General features: G+C 47.7%; 1 protein-coding gene across 7 annotated transcripts in view; it reads left to right on the forward strand.

The window, feature by feature from the left end:
- ARMH3 (armadillo like helical domain containing 3) overlaps positions 1 to 20423 on the forward strand; it is a 130760-nt gene extending 110337 nt beyond the window's left edge. For 6 of the 7 annotated variants that reach the window (XR_007507231.1, XM_049809913.1, XM_049809915.1 and 3 more), the window contains 2 exons: positions 11945 to 12061; positions 18051 to 20423. Coding sequence is in view for 5 of the 7 variants with exons in the window: in XM_049809913.1 (XP_049665870.1) it covers positions 11945 to 12061; positions 18051 to 18143 (210 nt within the window). In the remaining 2 variants the exon portion in view is untranslated. Of the gene's footprint in view, positions 1 to 9039; positions 9135 to 11944; positions 12062 to 18050 lie in introns of those variants that run through there. The other variant, XR_007507230.1, reaches the window with a different exon arrangement.
- The last annotated feature ends 4109 nt before the right edge of the window (positions 20424 to 24532 follow it).

Here is a 24532-nt window from a genome sequence, read left to right on the forward strand (position 1 = left end):
AGCCACTTAAATGTTCCTTTTGAATTAACTTTGCAGTCAACTTTAAGCAGTTCTGTTTATACAGGCAAAAGATGTTTTCTGTGCTGGCCATGAATGCTTCCAAGCATAAACGGTCTCGTTCTGTTTCAGCTCTGGTCATTGCCCAGATGGAGTTCAAAAAGAATGACACATTCCAACAGCACAAAAGGGGATAGTTTAACAAATTAAAATGTTAACAAGTGTCACTCCTTCAGCACGACATATTGGAAATTGTTTGGTTCTCTTATTTCTGCCCTCATCACAGACTTTGTCCTTTCCTTTTCCTTCAGTTGTGCAATGCAGATTAGAGTAGGATCCAAAAGTGTGTCTAGGGTTTGTGAGGAGTCACTTAGTTGGGACAGATTTAATTCCATTATTTTGGTAGGAATTTCACCACTGTCATAATTCTTATAAACTTAACTTGCACAGCTATATTCTCAGTATCTAGGGGACGGTCATCTCTGCTCCTTCTTACCTTCTCAGTTACTCCTGATGTCAGTACTGTGCCTGGTCATCAGCACTCTCAGTGCTTGTGTCCAGAATGAAGAGACTTCTGAGTTGCACATTAGAATGTCTTATTTCTGCAGTAAACCACTTTTGGAACTGCAGCCTTAGAACAGATGTTTTGCAACTGAAGTTCCCTTTTCACTACAGGATTTTCTGTTTATAAGGATCATCCAGCAGCTTATAGCTGTCTGTTCCAACTCCAAATTTGCAAAAGCCTAAATAGCTAGAACTTTTATACAGCTTGAGTCACATAAAATTCCAAGCACTGCCCACCTTTCCTTATTAGCTAGCTACCTTAGCATACTGCTACTACAGTTTTTCTAGCTATTTTTGGCTAACCAATTGACTATAGATCTATTTCTTTGGGGCTGTATCTTCAGAAGGCATTTTTGAAGACTGAATTTATAAGTCACTTGGAGTCTTTAAGCTGTAGGAAGGTCACTGTGGTAGGCCTGGAAATGTTGGCTCAAGGCTCAGCAGTGGTCAGAAAGGCAAATAGAGAAATTATTAGAGAGAGAACAAAAATAAAGCAGGAGTACTGTGCTGTCACTGTATAAGTCTGTGACAAGCCATGTTTTAAATCTTGTATATTGATTCCAGTGCCCTTATTGCAGAAAAGATATTGTAGAACTGCAAAGTAGTATAGATAATCAAACAGTTATTTGCTCATCTGATTTCTTGGCTATCCAGACTTGTTGCTTGTATTCAAAAGTTCTTGTTTTCCCCGTCTTAGAATGGACTTGAGTTCATTTTCCACATGTGTTCAGTTAGGCAGGTGAGCTCTGGATTTCTTCCATCTTGGCTTCATTGCTTCTCTTCAGGCCACTGAATTATTGCCTTTTATCACTCTCATTGTGCGATTAATAGCTGGCCTTCTATTGTCACTATTGCTTAAGTATAAGTAGGGGCTATGGAACTGATCTTTCTAAGCTCTGCCCCTCCAAATGCATACCTTCCTCCCCCAACCCTAGCTGGGCATGTCCAATATTATTTTGACTTACTTTAAATATACAGCATCCACTTGGTTCGTGGCCAGTTTTTTAGCATATTGCTATTTAGTTTTGCTGCTTCCTTTAATTAAATTTATTCATGTTTCACAAACCAAGCTTAACAAGATTCCTAATCATTTAAAAAAAAAAAAAAAAGTAATGAGCTAGATTAGCATCTACTTTTTCTTGGCAAGTGTCAGACCCAGGGCTGTACTAGTAGCATTTGTAGAGGCCGTTTGCTTGCTAGTTACTGTAAAAGAACAAGAAAAAAGAAAAATGAAATGCATGGCCAGCTCCATAGCTTTTTGGAATGTCTGTGTTCTCCTTTCATTTATCTTGATCTTCAAGTCAGAGTCCTGGTGAGTTTTGGGTTTTTTTCTAAGTCATCCTGTAATCATTACAACTTGTAGAAGTCTGTGCTGGCTGTGTGAGGAGCACAAGCTCTCCTGGATCCTCCACTGATTCCTGTGAACCTGACCAGGTGACATAGTACCAGAAACCTCCTGTGACTGCAGGTGTTTGATTAGATCATAACCAGAATAAGCATCCCCATTGCTTTTCCCTTGGGCACAATTAGGTTTTGGTTTCTTCAAACTGGAACAGTCCACTTGCTTCTGTCAGGGTTTGATTGAAGGGACAGGTTTTTGTTGTATACCCTGTCTTAATCTGTTCTCTAGACAGCCTTATTCCTGAGCCAACTGTCTTCTGGGAAAATTTGAATTTCTTTACTAGGAATGAGTTTCCTCTGGTGTACATCAGGGATCCTTCATCAAGGCAATCTGAACTGAAAGTTGTGTATTTGAGTTTCAGCATTTGCCAGGATGCTTTCTGGCTGCTGGCCCTAGAAAGATTTTATTTCTTCTTAAGAATAATCTTCTTAAGATTTCATTTTTTCTTAAAATCTTCAGCTACTGTTTTTTAGCTTTTTGTAGCTGTCTTTGATTTCTCTAACAGCTTCATACATCCTGGCTTCTCAGTTCAACTGGAGCAGCAGCTCACAACTTAAACTCTTTTATCTTGTTTTGGGCACCAGGGTTACTGGTCTTACTTTGTTCAGTTAACTGGTGCTGGAGAGCTGCTGCTGGTTATTTTTTTTCTCTGTGTTCAGGAGGACAAAGTCTTCTGTAAATAGAGAATTGCACCAAAGGGTGTACACAAATCACAGCATTCATTTGCTGAACGCTGGTTAGCCACTTAGGCTGAACAGGTAATATGCACAGTGAGCATAAGGATGGTCTCGTCCTCTTGTTTGATGTTTTGGTGACAGAGTTGATTTACTGCTGTGCTAGAATGCAGCTGGTAGATAAAAAGCTTCTCCTGGAACAGCCCATCACATTTCAGCACTTAAGTTAATTGTAAGCACAATGGGGAAATAAAAAAATTAACGGTCCGGTCCATAGCTATCTGCAGTGCATTTTAAGCCTTGGCAGAATTGCAAGTGCTCTTATGTACCTAGCAGTGAGAAATGTTTTCATAAATGCCACCAGCTGGAGATAAGGGTTCACAACTCCAAAATGGGCTGTAACTCCAAAATAGCAAATCTATCTATCTCAGGGTTTTATGCTCCTGCCATCATCCTGGCCTTCCTTATGCTGCCTGCCTGCCTTCCTCGCAGAATTTCTAACAACAGGCAAGCTTAGTGGACTTCATTCAGTTTCTGGCGGATCTCCCCATCCAGATCTAAAAGTCTGCTCTGGAGAGTGCTTATTTTATTAATTGATAATTTTTAAGATAATTTGTTTCAGGATCTTTGACTTCTTTTTCCCTGCCTGGGCTTTGGAAGTGCCAATGTTGCGCAGTCCAGGGATGTTCGTTCTCTTGGCAGAAACCCACTGAACCCATTTTCCTCCCTCAAATGACACAGAATTGTCTCCTGTATTTCCTCCTGAGACCCTGTCCCTGCAGTCTGGAAAAGAGCACCCAGGGTCCCACGGAGTGTGCCAGGTTCTTTGTGCCAAGTGGGATATGCAGATTAGTATAAACCTACTGACCATCTTTGCAACTGAGAAAAGTGGATTGGTCCTGAGAAAAAGCAGTGCGAGGCTAAGTGCATTTTTGCTCCTTGTGTTCAACCTGTTTGGGTTTGGAGCAAAGTGAATTTAATGTGTGGGAGTTGTTGTGTGTGTAGACATGGCTTCTTGAAATTACTAAAAAGCATTCATGGCGCAGGCTTTCTGGTGAGGTGAGCAGTCTTGCAGCTACCTGACTCCTAGAGCTCGGACGGTGTCATACTCCTAGCACAGGACTTCCTAGCCCCAGGGGTGTCAAGGGTTATCAACCACATTAATATCTTTTATTTGTCTATACTTCTTACAAATTAAGTTTCCTACAAGCTGCGCACATAGCTGGTCTCTGTGACCGTATGTCTCTGTTGTTACTTGCCTTTGTCCTACTTTGCAGCCCTTCTGCTTGTTGAAGTAACTGTTGAATCTTGTGAAGGCTGTCCCATGAGAGCTTGGGATGGGCGCCGCATTGGCTTTGATTGGCTTTGAGATGTTTCTGAAAGCTGTGTGATTTCCAGATTGGTTGGATCAGTGAGTCTTTTCCCACCATTAAATAGAGTTGAACACCTTAGGCTTCTAATGGATTGTGGTTTTAAAAGGTTTCTGGAGCAGATAACTCTTGTGCCAAAATAGGATGCCATTTCTGCTAGCAGAGTTCAGAGAACAACAGTAATTTTCTGAGTGAGCTTATCAATTACTTACCTTTAGAAGAGGCACCTGTGGGCAGAGGAGAAAGACCGTAGCTGAACACTCCCACTCCATGGATAGAAACTGCCAACTTTGTAGGCTTGTTCCTTTAAAGATCACAGCTCTCTGTGAGATCATTGAACAAACATCTGAGCTACGGTGTATCATCTGAGCCCCACAGAATGGCTCTATGCTGAGGTGAGGAAAAGGGAGTGTGGAATGTCGTTCCCTGATGCTGCTAAGTAAAATAATAATAATCATCTTTTATGTACAATCAAAACCTTTTGCCTTGTGTAGACAGGTGGCAAGGCCTGGATTTCAATACCACTCAAGTGCAAATGTATAAAAGCAGTCCTCAGGAAGGATTTGGGACATTGAGAGTTAGTGTTTAGCTGGGCACAGGGCGGTGCACTGAACACGGCAGGATTGCCACGAGTGACTGGCAGGGACGAAGGACAAACTGATGGGCAAAGACTGTTTACTCCCGGGCTCCTAGACACAGGGCTAATGCTCAGTGAGCTGAGCAGAGGAAGATTGGCAAATGCAAGTAACCTGGTGGGAACTGTGTGCAAGGGGTCCCTGCACTCACCTTAGCACTGGAAAGCAGGGTGAGGCACCTTCTCTCCCTATCTCCTGGCTCATCACTGCTGTGTGCTGCTCAGCCTTGTCCAGCTGTCCAGCTCCAGGCCCTGAACAAGAGACTTCCATGAGTCCCATCGGCTTTTGCTTTTCCACAGTCAGGACTGGAGCATGTATTCATGGCTCAGTGCCATCCTGGCACTCATGGGCAGCTGCATCCACCTCTGGGGGCCTTTCTCCCCGCTATGACCTGGACAGACTTCTTGTATCTTACTGCCCAGCATTGCTGGTGCATTCTGCATCAGTGCAGTCCTGTTTCATACCTCAGAGGAGAAATTTGCCCTTGGTTGCTTTCACTTAGTCTTTTGGGCTAGCTGAGCTTTTTACTATGGGAAAAAATCCTCCTTCCAGGAATTTTCCTGCCCTCAGGGCAGACAAGATGCTGCTTCCTACTCCGAGAGTGACAGTTGTGTGAGCTGGTGGGAGCCGTCTTAACAGGCTTAGTCTGAGCAACCTCACGCTCTCAGCCCACAGCAGGAGAGGACCATAGGCCCTTCACTTGCGTGTAGTACAAACAGCAACTGCTTGATGCAGGAGATCTGGGGCACTGCAGCAGGAATGACAATGTGCTGCCTATCTTGCATGTATGTGGCATGACTACACTTGCATCTCAAGCCCAGATCTTTGTCTTTTCCACCATGTGCACCAGACCCACTCTGCATCCTCTGGATCCATAAATGGGTGCTGTGTGCACAGCATATCTTGGGAATCTGAGTCGTTAGACTGTCATAGCAACACCCTCCTCCTCTTCCTCCTAGCATTCATGAACATGGAATTAATACTTATGGCTTGATCAGCTTGGGGGTAAGGGATGATGTTGAAGCATCAGCACTGCATTTAGCTCCAGGACAGCTGCAAAGGTAAGGTAGTGTTGGGTCAGACAAAAGCTCTGTGCTGCTGCTTGTCCTACATTGGGTGCTTTTCTTGAAGCTAGTGTGAATGGGAGCTGCTTTCAGCACACACGGAGCACTGGCAGTCTTAGGGGATCTTCTCTCTGAACTTGGCTCCTGCAGGCAGTGAAAGAGGAAAGGGAGAAGGAGATGAGTGCAGTCGGGGTCTGGGCAGATTCTGTTGGGAAATGTGGCACCTGTGTGTGTATTTTTATTTAACTTCTAATTGTTTAGTTATATGCTTTGTCTTTGGCACTTCTGGGGATTAATTCCAGCAAAGACTCCAGCCTGCATCAGCAACTTTTAAGTTGCTTTGTGAGAAGTGTGATGCCATTTGGAAAAAAAAAAAAAAATCATTTTCCATATTAATTAGAAGATACTACTGTACAATTTATGTCAATTATCTGGCACTTTATTATGGAGAGGCAATAGCCTCTTTGTAGTCCAGGTGGCAGCAGCCTTTTCATTACAATGAGAAATGTTGCTGTTCACTTGAATTCACTAGGAGAAACACTCAGGGACTATGAGTTGCTTGTGGAGATTAGTGAGGGACAAAAAGGGGAAGATTTGTACTAAACCTGAAGTAAACAAGCCAGGACTCCAGTGTGAAATGCACATCAGGCTTCTACTAGAATAGGGAAACCTTAATGTCTCTTCCTACAGTCTCCATCCTCTGAGCTGAGGGGACAGGCTGCTGGGTTTGCTGGTGGTATCTTGGGCTTTGCCTAGGTTTTGGAGGTGGGACTGCCCTAAGTCCCTCTCTGGCAGTGACAGGGACTCCACCACCTCTGTAGAGAGGACAGAAGGCACCTTTGTCTATCCCTGGCTGCCATTGGCCCCTATTCAATGTCCATGCAGTAGCGCTGGTGAGGGCATTACATGCCCTATAGACAGGCTGCTCCATCCTCCAGCATGGGACAGCTGGGACAGCAGCACCCAGCTTTTCCATCCTGTGAGGGCTTGCTAGGCCTGATCTGGAGAGCTTCCCCCTGTCCCAGCCTTGTGAGCCGCATAGAGATGGGGTGGGGGGCAGATTCATTTTTGCCTTTTGCTTGATGTGAAATCATTCAGTCAGTTCTTTTCCAACTGCTTCTGTGCCATGGTAGCTAATGACTGTCTTATGGGCGCGGAGAGGCTTGAGCAAGGTGCTGTTGCTGCTGACGGATTGCATTCTTGTCCTTTGCTGATTAAAAAGACAGTGTAGAGCCCTTGCATTCTCTTGCTTCTGTTTTTCCTTTATTCTTCTGTCACTACCCTGTGTGCTTCCCAGAACCTATCCACCACCAGGTTCTTTGCTGGGTGGCATGAATTGGTGGTGCTCTCTAATTTTATGTTTTAGTAAGGCAGAGACTGCGGTTGTAGATGATGAAGGATTCTGTGGGTTAAAAAGTTACTAAGCAGTGAAGCTTACTGTGTCTCCCAGATAGGTGGGCCTTCATTCTGTGTGTTGCCCCTTAGATTTCATTGCTGGTACAGCTCCCTCTCTGCCTTTGCTGCTAACAGTGGCTATGTTCTCCTGGGCAGGATGGGGTTTCGAGACTGCTGTATGCAATCCCCTTGTTTCCCTGCGACAGGCTCTTCCAGAAGGTCTGGTCTCTCCTGGGCGAGCGCAGCAAGTCAGCTCTTGTTGAGGATCAGTCAGAGAGAACAGCTCTGGTGCAGTAAGGAAGGAGCCTGTGTGTAGATAGTGGTACAGCAAAGCATGGTCTGTTCTGGGGGAACTGGTTTCAGAGCTCGTGTCCGCAAGAGTCCACTGACCCTTCGGAGGTTGTCCATCCAGTTTGCAAGGAAGCGGTAAGCTGGTGGATGCAGCAAAGTAAGGAGCCAAAAAGTCTGAAATAATCTTGTGCCTCTGGGTGCGGTGGCACACCATGGTGTGGCACGGATGGGATGCTGCGGAGAGCTGAGCCCCACGTCAGCCCCTCCGTTGTAAGCCAGCCCCCCTGCCATGTTACCCTGAGGGGTGCCTTTACTCACAGGTTGTCGTTACTGGGGAAGGAGAGTTATGGGCCCTGGGCAGTTGTAGCTGCAGGAGCAAGCTGAAACCTGAGTGCCACAGAAAGCACTTGCTGTTCAGAGCAGCTCCTGAAAGGTTGGTTTGGGGACATGTACGCAGGGACCTGTATGGCTAATGTTTCTCTGGAACTTCTGGAAAGCAGTCAGTTAGTGAGTGGTGGGGCAGGGGGTTAATCTGATGGCAAATTATCTTTAAATTACAGTGGTGCAGGTCCACTGACTTCTGGGTTGTTGCAGTGGAGTAAATGAGCAAATGTAGCCTCTAGGGCTGATACAGGTAACTGCAGGAAAGGAATTCAGCAGCCTTTACTTTTCTTGTATTGACCATGTCTGAGTTGCTCACTTCTGTCATACTGCTTTTTTAAGACTCTGATCCCCCTAAGGTAATCTACAAAAAGAGATTTAGGTTGTGACTCCTCTTCACTTAATATTTTTCCACTGTAAAGATCCAGTAAAGCATTTTTTTTAAAGAAGTTTGCCCTGCATGTTTATCCTTGCAAACTGAGGAGTATCACATCTTATCTTCCCTCTTGCTTGCTGAGAAGCTCCTTGGAAATCATCTACAGTCCATTTTCTTCTTTCTTTGCCTGACACTAGAAGTGGTGTTCTTCCAGCTGCCTGTGAAATTTAAAATAAACAAATATCTATTTAAAGTCCGTGTGGAAGAGTCTGGCTAAAAGTCCTTTCCTTCTTAAGTTATTCATACTTCACTGTCTTGGAATTAATGTTTTCTAGTCTTCCATAGAGACTTCTAGGAAGACCAGGTCAGACAAGACCTTGAAGGAGAAATGTTTTAATCTTAAAATTAAATTCCTCTAGTTCTTTTGTATCTGGCAGAAAAGTGCAGATAAAGATCTCATGTGTTTAATGTGAAAGGGCATTCTCCCTGCAGTAGTTTTCCTGAGCAAAAGTCAAAGCAGTGTGTAAGAAGGGTGAAGGATGCTAACATGCAATCTTCTGTTACACAGAGGATGTGAGTTTTTGTCATCTGTATAGAAAGCTGATGCCTTTCAAACCTTCATGTTAGATGCTCTTAATACCTTCTGCTGCTCTTTAACCTCTCCTCTGTCTAGCAGCTGCATCTTAAAGAGCAGATGAAATTGTCTCAAGGGTGACAGGTCCTAATCTCGGTAACAGTTCCTATCCATTATAGGGTATGAAGTGAAATGATCTGTGAGTGGGTTTATCCCAGATCCCACGTAGCATTTTTTTCTCAGCAGCAGCAAGAAAGGGAAATTACCAGGCAGTGAGAAGAAGCTGTTTATTTTTAACTTACCCTTTATTTTTAAGTTCTATTTCATAATTAAATGAGATAAGGAGTGGAAGCCAATGAAAATATACAGCTAAGGGGATAAGCTGATCTCAAGTTCACTGCAGAGATTATGGTAAGTAGTGGGTAACACAGTAGAGACTTTGGGGCCTCTTGTTCCTTCCCTGTCCTCCTCCTAGAGTATCAAACTGAGTTTTAGCTGCCTTTCAAAGGTGACACAGGAGGGCCAATTTAAAGGATACTGCTTACAGAACTCGCTGCTGCCCTCGGAGTTTACTATTCCGCAGCGTGGTTTGAGGATGCCTCTGTTGAGTATCTCTCTACTCAGAGCTAGTAAGGAGGAATCCTGATTCTTCATGGAGAAGCGTGTACATCCATTGTCTGGGCAGACCTATGTGGCACTGTGCATGACTGTGTGTATGTGGGCACAGGTGGCTGAAAAGGAGCCCAAGGGAAGGTTCCTGGGGAGTGGGAATAAAATGCCTCCACTCTGAGTTACTGCTGGAGAAGCCTGTTCTACTCCTCACCTTTCAAACAAGGTTTCTCCCCTGCAGCTTATTAATCTTGGTCAACTTGGCTTCCTCAGATTGACAGGAGGATGGCCCTCTGATTCATGCAAGCTGTTAGATTCTGTATTGCTCAAAAGAAAGTGCATTATGCTATTACTCTCCATCCCTAGTGGATAGTTGTATCCCAGAGTAAATTATTCCTGTACCCAGGTGGCTTTCTTTCATCGTTGCTCTTGGCTCTGTGATACTTCTTGCAGCTTCTGTACACAGGAGTAAGAAGGCCAGACTGAATTTGGAGATGGCTGTCATTGCAGGGGTTCTTCCTCTGCCCGTGGAGCTGACAAAGGCATTAGGAAATAAGTCCTGGAGAGGAGGCTGCGTGCTCTTGCAGCAGCAGGACGCTGACAGGCTGTTCTTAAATAACATTGCAAAATGCTGATTCCTACCCCTAGCTTGCCTCTGCAATGCTGGAAGACAGCTGAGCTGCAAAGAGACTCTGCTGTGTGACCATCTCACCTGGGAACCACTTCTGGGACCCTTTTTTGCCCCCAGTCCTCATTTGGATGATGCCATGTGGCTTCTGCTACCTCAGGCCCTAGCCTGTTTCTAAGCGTTTGCATGAGTGTCTCTGCGTACCACTGTCACATGCAAAGTTTGGAGGAAACAAGCTTTTGAAGGAACCCTAAGCAAGTCTAGGTTTCCTAGAGTAAAGGATATAAGGACATGATTCAGTCCTGTAAAGGGCGGGAGCCACCAGCTGCCTAAAAGGGCAATTGAGGGTAGTGTTTACATTGTTGGGAGGACAAGAGGAGAAGTAGAAGGGTTCCTTATTGTTCTGGTCACTGTAGTCTTAAATCCTCTGCAGTGCTTTTCTTAGGATCTTATCTGAGTTGTGATGCCTTGAGGCAGAGTCCTTTTCCTTTGCACTTTATACTATGTAGTCCTCCTGGCTGAGGCTTTTCATGAGCAGAGGCTGCTGTAATGCAAACCTCAGATGTTGGCACTCTGTTTAGCTCTCAGATCAAATGGTAACAGCCTGAGAAAGAAGTTCATGTGTTTAAGAGAATTGTTTCAAGCATATGTTTTGCCCAGGAGTGCTGAGCTATATGGTTCCTGGTAGGAAGATTACTTACCATCTCACAAATGCTTTGAGGAATGTGTTTGTCCATGCAATGCTTTGAAGCTAAAAAGCATTGTGGGAGTCACTCTGGGTGTTCCCTAGTTAGGAAAATGAATAGTTCAATAGGACAGAGATATGTAACTATGAATTTGCAAGTATAGCCCAGTGCTGGGAGCAGAGTAAGGCAGTAATATAAGCTGGAATGCTTTGATTGCGGTGAAGGCAGATAATAAAATATCTCCTGGGCGGGAAGACCTGGATTCGTGTCTCCATCTGTTTCCAAAACCAGAGTCTGTACCACAGTGGGTCTTCTCTTAGTGCCTGTCAGAAGCTTGTTCCTATCAGGAGAGAAGTGCAGTGCTCTGTATGGAAGCTGACCTGAGCAGCTGTAGAAGCTGGCAGTTCAGCAGATTGTGAATGGTGATTGGCAAGCCAGGAGGGACGTGTGCTGGCAAAACGAGCATTGGAAGGACCATGGGGTCAGGCAAACCTGTGTTTGCATAGGGCCTACTGTGTTACATTTGGGTGTACACATGGTAATTAGCTGCTTAATTTGATAAGATCATGTCTACTTCTCCTGGTGACATAATAGTATTTTGAAAACTGCTGCTGTCGTAGATATAGGCTCTTCCACTGTTCTCATGAATGGAGAAATTCTGTAAATTTGAGGGCTGTTTCTTACTGGCATTAGGAAGACTTTAGTGCCCACGTCCGTGTTGTTAGTCATGAGCCAAATATTGCCATATTAAATATTAAATCATATTAATTCCTACCCCTAGCTTGCCTCTGCAATGCTGGAAGACAGCTGAGCTGCAAAGAGACTCTGCTGTGTGACCATCTCACCTGGGAACCACTTCTGGGACCCTTTTTTGCCCCCAGTCCTCATTTGGATGATGCCATGTGGCTTCTGCTACCTCAGGCCCTAGCCTGTTTCTAAGCGTTTGCATGAGTGTCTCTGCGTACCACTGTCACATGCAAAGTTTGGAGGAAACAAGCTTTTGAAGGAACCCTAAGCAAGTCTAGGTTTCCTAGAGTAAAGGATATAAGGACATGATTCAGTCCTGTAAAGGGCGGGAGCCACCAGCTGCCTAAAAGGGCAATTGAGGGTAGTGTTTACATTGTTGGGAGGACAAGAGGAGAAGTAGAAGGGTAGGGGTAGGAATCAAATTAATCATATTAAAGCCATGTATATTGCAAAAGCAGGTGCCAGAGCTGTGATCTATCTCAGTCTTGCTCCTCCTGTGCTGAGGTGTCTGTGGTTGCTGACTCCTGTCCTGTATTGACTGTCTCTGGCAGGTTTTGGAAGTGGTACGGTCCAACTACGACACGCTGACCCTGAAACTGCAGGACGGACTGGACCAGTATGAGCGCTACTCGGAGCAGCATAAAGAGGCTGCCTTCTTCAAAGAGCTGGTAAGATGCCTTGATTCTACAGAATCAACAACCCTTTTCCAAAGCCTTTGCTTATGGCCTGGGCAGTGGCATTTGGGGTATAGCTGAGCAGCCCTGTTATTCCATTGGGCTGCCTTCAAAGGCAGGGCAGGAATAGGATCTGAATGGACACTGCATGTCTCAACAGATCTGAAAGCTCCCTGGAGCTCCCTGCCCTGCGATTCATGGCTGGGGAGGAACCACCAGACTGCTCAGGCCACCAACCAGTTAGTCAGTCTATGTCCCTTCAGCCATGGGGATCCACTGTGCTTTGTGGTGGTAAATTTGCGTGGCGGAGAAGCTGACTCCTCCCACTTTGGGTTTATCGTGCAGCGCAACTTGGCCTTTTTGCTGTTAAGGGGACCACAAAGTATGGGACTGAGCAGAATATGGGATGCTGGTGAAATATGTGCCTGCTCATTGCTTTCCTCAATCACTCGCAAAATAGGCTTCCCAAGCAAAGAAAGCAAAGGCATTCCCTAGAAATGTCTCCTTCTGCCAGAGGAGAAGACTAATGGTAGGAAGCCTCACAAAAATAATATAGCAAAGACAAAACTGAGTCCAAATAATTCGGGTTGGTAGTGATATTCTTCAGCAAGCCAGCTTGCTCACTCTGCTCCAGAGAGCCCTGATGCAACATTTTCTTGTCCGACAGCCACATCACGAGGGAGGCAATGTTTTTGTAGTGGCTAGTATCTGAGGGGAGCCTGTTTTTCCTCACTTTTGCATCATTACAGCTTCAGCAAAGGGAGAGATCTCTAACTCTGGCAGCTTCTCCACCAGTTTGAGAGCTGATTCTCTCTCCCAGCTCTGTCCTTGGTGATTGATGAGTAATTGATGCCTGCCCACTCCGTCACGAGTCTGCATGAGTTTGGGAATGTTATACCTCCCTCTGTCTACTCTGCTCCAGAGCAAGCATGCCTGAATTGGTTTTGCTTCCTTCTACAGAATGCTTTTTAATGTTTTTTGGGTCATTCCAGCACTGCCATTGGGTAGTATACGGGCAAAACCACTTGCAATCACTTTCATGCCATTTTTCTGTGTTCTTTTGTGCCTATTTTTGTTTCTCTGGCCTGCTGTTTAGTACCACATCTGGAATACATGCAAAGACATTTGGCCATAGCCTTCCTGTGACACTAGCTTCTCCTGTTATTGTACCCTGGAAATAAGATGCCTTCATGTTTCTGTTGTCATCTCTTCTGTCCCAAGGGCTCCTGCCCACTTCAGCCAGCATCTCCTTCCCCAGCCTTTTGGCCACATGACTGCTCTGCTTCCTGCATGCCCTGCTTTCCACGTGGCCTGGCAGACACTCAGGCTGATCATGCCAATTGATTAAAATGACATTCTCATTCCTAAGATCATCACAGCTACAAACACTTCAGCTAAAATTATTTTCTTCCTAGCCTGATGGGTTTTTTTCCCAAATCCCGATTTTGTATCACTTAAGAATCTGTTTAGCATAACCAGTCCCTCCTCAACTCCCTTCTGAAAATTGCCTGTCCAGGTACCCCTGGGACCCTCTCCTCAAGAGCATATGAAAGCCTGAATAATTACTGTCTAAATGTGCTGATTTGACCCAGTTGTGAATCTGTTTAATCCACATTTCTCTAGATGCCCTGAGAATTGGGACCCTATTAAATGTTCTTTACTCACAGCTACAGAAAATCCCCTGCATTCCATTAAGCCATTCCCTCAACACAGCAGGAAATCAACCTGATATGTTATGATTTGTCTTCAGCAAACTCATCTGGCCTCTTGTCCTCCACACTGTTTTTACCTCTCGGTGCACAGTAACTGATGGCTTTATTAATTGTTTGAACAACTCATCAACAAGGTCCTAGTCTGCCCTGTCCTCCCCATATCCTGTTCAAACCAGGTGCTTGGCTTCCTTTTTGCGAGGCTTCTGAGTCTTTACTTCGGCTTCTGTTGCTGGTCTGATGTTGGATAATATCCCCCTACCCGATGCATTGTGTTTAACTGCTGAGGTTTGCAGGTTTTCATGGTGGGGCCAGAGTGAAGTTGCCACAATTTTCTTTGTGGGCTCTGCCAAAGGAGCAGGGCTGGTGGTGAACCACAGGTTTCCACTATGGTTTCCAAACTCATGCTGGTCCCAACAGGTCTTCCTGAACAGGATCTTTTTGCAAATAATTCTTTCCAGATTCTGCCTGGTTTTCTTACCTCTATCTGTGTGATTGCATTAAAGCAGATCCTTCTTGGTGGGGAATGACACGCAGGAACCATTTTCCTTTTAGGCTGCCTTTTCATCTCTCTGTGCTGCCATTAAGTGGGTGAGCAGAAACTTCCCCAAGCCATTCTCTTGGCTCCTTTATGCTTAGAAATCTTGTTCTCACTCCTTTGACGTGCTTTGCTAATGCACTGCTTCACTTCTCTGGCTTTGCCTCAGTGCTGCTCTTTCTTGCTAATCCCAAAGAAAAATCCGCTTTCTTCTCCCATTCCCTTTTCAAAGAAGCTTTCAAAGGCCTGCAATACTGCAGCCACATTGTGGTGGAAGGTGATGTGCAGAGTGTTTTATCAACTGGGCTTTCCGGCCTGTTGTACTGCCTTTGAGGGGCTAAAGGAAGTAAGTTAGGAAGTTTTCTAACACTTTTTATTTCTTTTCCTTTGAACCCTCAGGGATGTCATTTGAGGTCTGTGCTGCTTTGATAGAATGAATGGTTTGGATGTGAGCTTTTGGACCCTTACATTGCAGCTGGAGGAATGCGTGGAAAGAGATTCAGCATCTTTCCAAAACATTCACTGTCTTTGCAGTTGGATAGGTTTCAGCAGAGTCTCAAAATAGTCTGATTAGGGATTGATTTCTGCAGGGCAAATTACACTAATTTGACTTTTAATTAGATGTAGTAGTCAGTGTAAACCTTCCTCCCATTGTACAAATTTCCTAAGAGCTTCTTGTTGATTGGAAACAAGTTTAATTGATGGGACTTGCTGCGAAATGGGAATGTCTGTACAGTGTTGCACACATCCAGCTATAATGACACAAAACTAGAACTGATTAATGTTTTCCTCACATGGTTGGTGCCACTGCTTCATCCATTCTTTCATTTGCTCATTGTTTTCCAGGTGATGTCAGCATTTCATGCATTTTCCATTTCTTCAAAGTCTGTGGTTTAAACATGATCCAAGCTTCTAATAGGAGAAAACAACTTTTTAAAAGCTCTTCTGGCCCTAGTGTGCTCCAGCATGCTCCCTACAGAAGCAAGAGGACATGTGCTCTGCTTTTACTTTCTTGCAGAATGAATGTTAAAGCTCTGAGCTTACTTTCTGAGGCTCGTTTTGGCCCCTTGTATAAGAACACCGTAGAACTCTGGAAGCTTCCAGGCTGGCAGGCAGGCCTGGGCTTCTCGCTGCACCATGAGCTGGGAGTAGTCCTGGGATGTAGCCTTGTGGATGGAACAGCTCAGCCAGACTGCAGGAAGCTTCTGAAGTTTATCCTTGTTACAGGCTGACACCTCCTTGTGTCGCCGTCTGGTCTTCCAACCCCAAAAGGGAGATGAGCTCTGACTCCCTGTGCTGAGCCCTGGTGCTGGAGATAACTTGATTTAACTTTAATTTGAGCTATTCTTACCTTTTAAACTGGTTGGCTCAGAGCTGCCTGCTTTCTCAAAGCAGAAGAAATGCTGGGCAGAGATTTGTCGAAATGTTGGAGTCATCTTGTGTGTTGTTATTATGCCCACCCCCTTCCCCAACTTGTGTTAAAGCAGATCTAAATCCATCTAGGCTGCTCTTGACCAAAGTTTGTGTCTAAGCTCCTCTTGAAACCTGAAGCTGTCTTTAAGTGAAAAGAGCTCCATGATGGCCCCAGGTGAACTACTCCACTGCTTCACAACCCATAGGTTTGAAAGTATTTCCTCTTTTCCGATGTAAATCTTCTTTGTCTTAAATTAAGCTGAGTATTTCTTGCCCCATCCCTGGGGAGCCAGAGAAATATTACTCACTCTTCTCTTTCTGACCTCATTTTACATATTGGAGAGTGTTTGCTCTATCCTCCTAAACCTTCTCTTTGCAAACTAAACAGGCTTAATTTCTTGTGCTCTACCCCATAGCTACAGTTTCTGCTAAGCCCTGTGTTCTCATCATGAGCCACTCCAGCCTCTCTTTCTGGGCTTGTAGAGAATGCCACCACATCCTTCTTGGAGACCTTGATGTGTATACAAGTTGGGCATCTTCTGCTGCAGGTGCCTGGCCCCTGGCAGCAGTTTCTGAGGCCAGGAGCTTATTTCTGCTTGTTCTTTCTGTTGCTGGAACCCATAGAAATGCTTCTAGTCAGAATAAGGATGCTGGCTTACACTACATGTAGCATCTGCCCCTTTTCTGCAGGCAGTCACGTTCCCCAGGGCAGAGGACTCCCCGCATCTGTTTAGCTTTGTTGTTCCCCTCTTGTCAGAACTGACCGGATCGCTGAGGTGGGGAGCACTTGGTAGGACTGGGACCAAAACCTGCCAGTGAGGGTCCTGTCTCCTTGGCTGGGAGACAGCCCAGTGCAAACCAGTGTTTTGGAGACCACTTGCAGTGGTGTTTAACGTAGGCTATAACCTGTGGTTATCTTACAAGACATGATCCCAAACTATTTCAGTAAGGAGTAGGTCAAAAGACACCCAGAGAAGAGAGTTCAGGAGGTGCTCCAAAGGAGCAAAGATACATGGAGTCTCTGCCAAGCATCCTGATGAAGGAGAGTTTGTGCTTTCTGCAGATGCCATAAAACGTAAATATGCTGTCTTTAAGCATAGACATCTTTGCTAGCTTGCTCAGGTTGTTAGGGTCTGTGCAAGGGGCTCACTGGGGTTCATTTCACAGCTTTCTCTGTTAACCTTCTATGTTTTGATTTGCTTCCCACTCTTACACATTCTGCCTTTTTGGGAGCTTTCTGCCTTTCCCCTCTTTTTTTCCTCACCAGGGCAGCAAGTGGGACCCTCAGCAGTATAAACATTGCTAACTTGCTGTTCCAGCCCCCAGTGTCAGATTCCTTGTTCTGCTTCTATATAATTCATCCCCCAGTGCTTTTAAAAAGCACAAAACACTAACCAGGTCAGCAACAACCTTATTATCACAGGCTCCAAGTCTCTGGGAACTGTAATCCTGTTGTTTGGATGAGCTTGTGTCAGTTTTGCTTTCTGTCACTGCTGCACAGTCGCTGACACAGATGATGTTTGACTTTGTTTTCTCGTTGCTGAGTGCAGCTGAGACTGAGCCCAGTCTGGGGCCTGTGTGTTCGGCCAATGAGTCTGCAGGCATGAAGGGGGAAGGGAAGCTGCTGTGCAACAGGGCTGCCCAGCTCTTCTTCACAAACTCTGTGGGTGACCAGAAGTCTGGGCATCATTAAAGGATAAAGGTGTCTCTTCTTCAGAGACAGCTAGTGAGCCAGCGTCAAGCGTAAGGCACTCAGCACAGAATACACACAGCTGGCTCTGAACCCATGGTTTTCTGCCAGCTTGGGTGATAATTTGCGTTTACAGCAGAATAGCATGGCCTCTGTGCTTTCCTTGACTCCATGTCTTTGGCTCTGCAGGTTCTGGAGCAGGACAGAGGCCATGGCACTGCATTGATCTAGGAGAATGCTGGCTGGCACTCCAATGGGCACTGGTAGAAAAAATGCTCTTCCAGCTGCAACCTGGAAGAGCTCACTTTTCACATCACTGCCCCAGAACAGGAAACACATCATAGGTCGTGCATCCAGACAGAGCATCCTCTCCCATCCCTGTCTCATTTGGAATTTACTCTGCTTGCTGGGATGTCACTATAGACATTCCTGTTATTCCAGGAAGCAGCTAATCTTCAGAGATTTCTTGCTAAGCTGGAGTCTCGGAGCTGGCTTCAGCAAGTTGTCTGGGGCTATAACAGCATGCAAAATGGTTTCATGCTGAACCTGGAGGTCAGCCGTGTCAAAGCTGCCATGCTTATGGGGAGCCAGGAAGAGTCCCTTGGCTAAAACATCTTGTTTTGTCTCTGTCAGGTTCGGTCTATCAGCATCAATGTGAGGAAGAACCTTGCTTTCAACACGCTGAGCCAGGAACTGCTGCTGAAGGAATTCTCTACAATCTCTTGAGGCGGGGACACTGCTGCTGTGCAGGGCTGACCAGAGATGAGCCTGTCTGGGCAGGGACACTACAGATCTGCAGCTGGTCGCCCCTCGCCTTCCGCCTGCAGAAGGGACTGCATTTCTTTTAGGGGAGAACCTTGCTGCTGTGTGTTTGATCCCAAAGGCGTGTGTTTCAACAGGACTGGGGCTGAGGAAAGGTGATTGGCATGTTGAGGAAGAGGAGGAAGCAATTTTGTAAGGTGCCATGGAGGTGAGCAGCCATTCCTGTGACGTAGCAATGGGAGATTCCCTCCACAGCCTCAGGGAAGATGCACTGGAAACCTTTGTAGCAGAGCTGGGGAGAGCTCACAACCAAAATAATAAAACCAGTCCAGCTTTGTGAGACAATTCTGGGTTGAGATTGCTCGCCTGCTCTACGGGGAAAGCTCTCTGATCCCAGCTGAGAGCTGTTCTTTTCTATCAGTCTGGATCAACCTGCCCTCCCGCAATGTGGGTCAAATCCACTGCCATCCCATTAGGAATGGCTTTGGAGTATGAAACAGTTTCACCAAGGAGCAGGCCCTGCTCACTGCTGGCTCCTGATGTCAGAAGGTGTCACTTGAATCAAGCCATCAGATTGCTGGAGAAGGAGAAATTTTGCCTCCAAGGCTGTTGGCGTACAGGGTCCAGTCTGAGCCAGTATGCAAGAATATGGGTCATCAAACAGAGCACTTTGTAACTGGAGACCAGCTCTGCTTGGGGTCACTGTTGCTTCCAGTAGTCCAGCTCATCTCTGCTGTTTCTAAGGTTGAGGGACATTTTTAGATATTACATTTTCATGGGGCAGAGGACAGGCTGACTCCCTCTCCCCACTCCCCTTACTGCCCATTCAGAGACTGCATTGTGACAATCCTCCTCTTCCTCACAGGGACATCTGCCTTGCACGTTTGCAAGTGCCTGGTGACCTTCATTTTTCCCTTGTGTGTAGCACGTAATTAAAATGCAGCTGGAGAGCTAGTTACTTTCTCACTTGCCCTCCCATCTTCACCAAGCGACTTGCAGCAACAATCTACTGAGAACTTCCTAAGGAAGAGTTCTGGGATGATGCTCTGGGGCACAGGCAGACCTTTCTGCTCCAGAGACAGTGTTTCAGAGGTGCCCAGGTCCGTCGGAGCCTGTTCCGAGTGCTGCGTCAGGCTGCCAACTCAGGAATACGCAGTATAAACACCCATTCCCTGCTCGTGCATTTTCAGCTCCCAGCAGTGATGTTAGGATCTGGCCTGACTTGGTGGACTGAAGCAGAGAAGTTATTTACATCCCAGATCCATTTTTTTTTTCCCCTAGAAAACAGTTTTTTAAAAAAAGTGCCTAGTCCTGCTCTTAGCCTTGTAGGTTGGTGTGAGTGATGTGAATGTCATGCTCATTTACTACCATTTTTAGGCAAGGCTTATTCATGCTAACGTGTGTTAATTGTGTTAATGTTTCATCTTTACCTGCCATGAGCATGGGAAACTGAAAACTGTGTCCTTGGCAACCCACTGGGCACAGCGACCGATGAAGACTGTATGTTTTCCTTGGGAGCACTGGCTTCTCCCAACAGAAGATACTTGCCTCAGCAGGGAATTGTCTGGCTTTTATCAGCTAAGCCAGGCACTTATTTGCTTTCCTGCCATGCAAGTGTGTGGAAACGTATACATGTCAGAGGGATGGTGCTTGGGAGAGCAAGCAGGGTCCATAAAATCACTCTGCTTGAGAACAGGCTAGGACATGTAGAAGGAGGCAGCTTCTCCAGTGGCAAATAAGTAAAAATGCATCACACAGCACCGTTGTCTGTATGTGTGGGGAGCTCTTGGTAGACGCTCTCTCCTCTGAGAGGGGAGTTTCTTCTAAAGGGGGCTTGAGTTGCTTCCTTGAGGTGCAGCCCCAGCATCACTGCTGTCAGAGCACGGAGTCACCCGGCTGTCCACATGCCTCCTTTTCTCTGATCCTGCTTAGGCTGAGACTAGACAGATAGGTGAGAGAGTTGGGGGTAAGTCTGCCTTTGCCTGCGCAACCTGCGGGATTTTCAGCTTTTTGCTCTGGGCTCAGCTATCGAAGGTCTCGTCTCCTCCAGGGCGCTCCCTTGCTGGGGTGGACTGAGAAGCCCAGGCTGTGACTGGGAGCAGCTCCTGAAGTCAGCCGTCACCCAAGATCGAGCTGGGTAAGACTGTGACACGCGTCCTCTTGTCATGCTGTCGCCGAACCAAGCACTGTAAATGGATGTACATACAAACCTAGAGCTCAATAAATAGCAGAGCCCTGCCTGTCCAGAGTGTGCAGTGTTTGTCCTTCACAGAGGGGAGAGTGGGGTTGTTATGGGGGTGGCCCTATCACCGTTTGGTGGCATGCTAGCTGCAGCAGGGTAGTCGCTGGCCCTTGGGCTCTTCCTGCCTGTTGCGAGGGAGGCTGTGGTGCCACTCAGCAGTGCCACCTCCTTGGTCCAGGCTGCAGGTATGAGCCAGTAGCCAGCAGCCCTCCGCCTCTTACGTGCCCCTGGGGCTGCCAGTAAGAAAAACACAGGCACGGCTGAGAGCCTGTGAGCGAGGGATGTAGAGATCTACCTGTGCACGGTATGATGCTCTTGTGATGGGTTGACCCTGGCTGAACACCAGGTGCCCACCAAAGCCGTTCTATCACTCCCCCATCCTCAGCTGGATAGGGGAGAGAAAATATAACAAAAGGCTCGTGGGTCGAGATAAGGACAGGAGAGATCATTCACTATTACCGTCACAGGCAAAACAGACTCAGTTTGCAAAATTAACTCAATTTATTACAAGTCAACCAGAGCAAGGTAATGAGAAATAAAATGAAATCTCAGAACACCTTCCCACCACCCCTCCCTTCTTCCCGGGCACAACTACCCTCCCGGATTTCACCACCAAGCCCCTCCCAGCGGCACAGGGGGACAGGGATGGGGTTTATGGTCATCACACGTTATTTTCTGCTGCTTCACCTCCTCAGGATGAGGGCTGATCACACTCTTCCCCTGCTCCAGCGTGGGGTCCCACCCACGGGAGACAGTCCTCCACGAACTCCTCCAACGTGGGCCATTCCCACGGGCTGCAGTTCTTCACTAACTGCTCCAGCATGGGTCCATTCCACGGGGTGCAGTCCTTCAGGAGCACACTGCTCCAGCGCGGGTCCCCCACGGGGTCACAAGTCCTGCCAGAAAACCTGCTCCGTGGGCTCCTCTCTCCACAGATCTGCAGGTCCTGCCAGGAGCCTGCTCCAGCGCGGGGTTCCCACGGGGTCACAGCCTCCTTCGGGAACCCACCTGCTCCGGCGTGGGGTCCTCCACGGGCTACAGGTGGAGATCTGCTCCACCGTGGACCTCCCTGGACTGCAGGGGGACAGCCTGCCTCACCAGGGTCTTCCCCACGGGCTGCAGGGGAATCTTTGCTCCGGCGCCTGGAGCATCTCCTCCCCCTCCTTCTTCACTGACCTTGGTGTCCGCAGGCTTGTTTCTCTTACATGTTCTCACTCCTCACTCCGGCGGCAGTTTCTCTCCGTCCCAACTTTTTTTCCTTCTTAAAAATGTTATCACAGAGGCGTTACCACTATCACTGATAGGCTCGGCCTTGGCCAGCGGCGGTTCCGTCTTAGAGCCGGCTAGTATGGGCTTGCTCTCTCTCGAACACAGGGGAAGCTTCCAGCAGCTTCTTACAGAAGCCACCCCTGTAACCCCCCCCCCCCCCCCCCGCTACCAAAACCTTGCCAAACCTTGCTGGTGTCCGCAAACTCCTGCTCTCAGATGCTGCTGCAGATTTGCCTGTTTTAGTAAACACCCTACTACCACCTGTGTTTTGAGGCCAGCTTGAACTGAGCAGGAAGTCGTTTAACTCCAACATTCAACCTCAGCACATGGCTGATGGCCCCAAACATTCCTGTATCTGATCTGACCAGCTGAGTGTATTTTATTATATCTAATTCATAACCCAGTCTATTACTGGAAGAGCTGTTTCTGAGGTTTGGGGAGTGTGGGGAGAAATCAGATTGCTGACTTTAAATTAGGCACCCGCTGCAGGGAGACAAATATTTTACAAACTAATGACCAAATTCTAGAGAAGAAAAATTGAGTTTGAGCTAAACTTTGGAGGGAGTTATTAAGAATTGATTTGTAAATGCCACTGTGATTTTTGGTATTGTCTCTTCTTCCCTAGCTCTTATGGGACCCATTTTTCATGCAGACTCACGAGAGGTGCAGGTCCTCAGGAGCTGAGTGTCCCCTACCTGGGCTGCGGGTTGTCAGAGGAGGCACCATGCCTTGGCACAGGGTACCGATGGGAGGCTGGTGGAGGCTGTCAGCTCCATGTGATGGTTTGGCTGCTCCTTGGGGGTGCTGGGAGCAGGTAGTACCAGACCCCTGAGTCTCATGTACAGCGGCCAGAGAGTAGGGTGCACCTTCACCCACTTGCTCTGTTTTGTTTGTAAGCCTCTTTGTCCTCTTCTTTGTCATGGCTGTTACCTGCTGTGATCCCATCCACATGGTTGTAACTGTAGGATTGAGCTGCCATCCACGTGAGCATGTCCTGGTGCCCGTTGGGATACTTTTCTCTCCCTGCCTGAAGAATTGGACACTGTTCCCCTTCTCTGGGGTCCTGCCAGGCTTTGCATGGTGGGTATTTGGAGGAGAAGTTTGCTGTCCTGGGGAGAGCTATCTCCTAGATGGCACTTGCACAGGGGATCAACCCGTGTGCTCCATCTGCCTCCCCATGCTTCCCTCCTGGGCTGGACCTGCTATTCTTCCCAGCCGCGTGCACGGCGGGCAGAGGGAGATGCTGTTACCCCTGCCAAGTCACGGCTGCCGTCGTGCATGTTGGGGCTGGTGCACAGCCAGCAGTCTGTGGTAAGATTTACAGCTGGCTCTTAGCACTCGCAAGCAGCTCTCCATCTCGGTGTCAGCAGCAATGCATCGTGGATATTTATTCTCACCTCCTGTTTTCTGGGCTCTGTTTTCTTGTTCGATACTTGTTGGGATGAGCAGGGTTGTACTGGATGGAAGTTTGTCCCTGTGGAAGTGATGGGGGTTTTCTGGCAGATGAGTTGTTGCAGTAACCTGAAAGGAAAGGGGTAAAGCCCAGCTTTGGGAGGTGCAGACATCCAAAGAGGCCAGGATAAGATGGGCTTTTCCCCTAGTGGAAATTTATTGATGCCTTTGCTGATGCTTTCAGGGGGAGGACAGACAGAAAGGTAAATGATGAATGAAAGTCTGGGCCAGGAGGCTGGAGAAGGGCTGTTGCAAGGCCTGTAGGATCTGGCCTTCCCCAGGGCTGCTGAGAGACCTTCGTGCTGGTCAGAGCCCTGGTTCTCCCCACTGCAGCACAGTATGGGTGAGCTCAGGGGGACACGGGGCAGGCTCAAGGGGTGACCCCAAATTAATGGGACAGGCAGCACCCTTGGGGGAGCATTGCTGGATGCTTGCCTCACTCTTGTTGTCTTTTTAAAGCATCTTTAGGCCACCCTTGGCAGGTGCTCAGGGGTGCAGACCTTGAATCTGACCCAGAGTGGCTGTCACCTCTCAGGGTTGTGACTGACTGTAGAGGGAGATGCTCAGGACAGGCCCCCAGCCCCTGCCCTACAGCTGCCCACACATGACTCGGGACCAGCAGCTTGTACACAGACGAGCCCCTGCCTCTGCTTGCCAGAACAGGGCTCCCCTGCAGCCCCCATCATCTCAGCACGTCCCAGAGGGACAAGCGTAGGGTCCTGGCCCCTACCTGGCCCCCGCACGGAGCAGCCGCTGCGGCTCCACGCCGTGCTCCCCTCTCCCAGCTCAGCGGCTGCTGGAGCGTGGACAGGGCCATGCTCCGTGGCCTTGGCTCTCCTGTGCTGTCCCTCCGGGGCTAATTGAATCATGTGGCTGGAAATTGAATCCAATTGAATAGATTAAATGAGCCGGGCTTGCCGCTCGCTGCAGCGCGGCTCAAAGCCTTGCCAGGCTGCTGCCAGACACTGGGAGCTCCCGGGAGTCCCGTGGGGGCACGAAGGTGCTGAGGAGGCTGCAGGGAGATGGACATCCACTGGGCTGGGCTGGTTCTCCAGCTCTACTCTGACAGATGAACCCTCAACCATTTCTCGGTGACGTGCAGCCTGCCTGGGTCCCAGGGCCCACGGGTCACTGCTACAGGGATGCACAGGTTGGGTTTGCTCATTTCCTCTCTGAAGCTATTAGTGACTAATTAGCTGGAGTCCCTCTGCTCCAGGGTTCAACCACAGCCCTCCCGGTGGCGTACAGGGGCGAGGATGCTCTAATGACCCGTGGCTGCGCTGTGCTCAGCAGCTCCAAGCCGGTTGCTCTCCCACAGCCAAGTGGTGCGCCAGCAGCACCGGTCTGCACCTCCCCAGCCCCCGTGCCCTGGTTTCGGCCCCTCTGCTGT

Source organism: Accipiter gentilis, chromosome 9, assembly GCF_929443795.1.
Source record: "Accipiter gentilis chromosome 9, bAccGen1.1, whole genome shotgun sequence".
In the NCBI taxonomy this organism is placed as follows: domain Eukaryota; kingdom Metazoa; phylum Chordata; class Aves; order Accipitriformes; family Accipitridae; genus Astur; species Astur gentilis.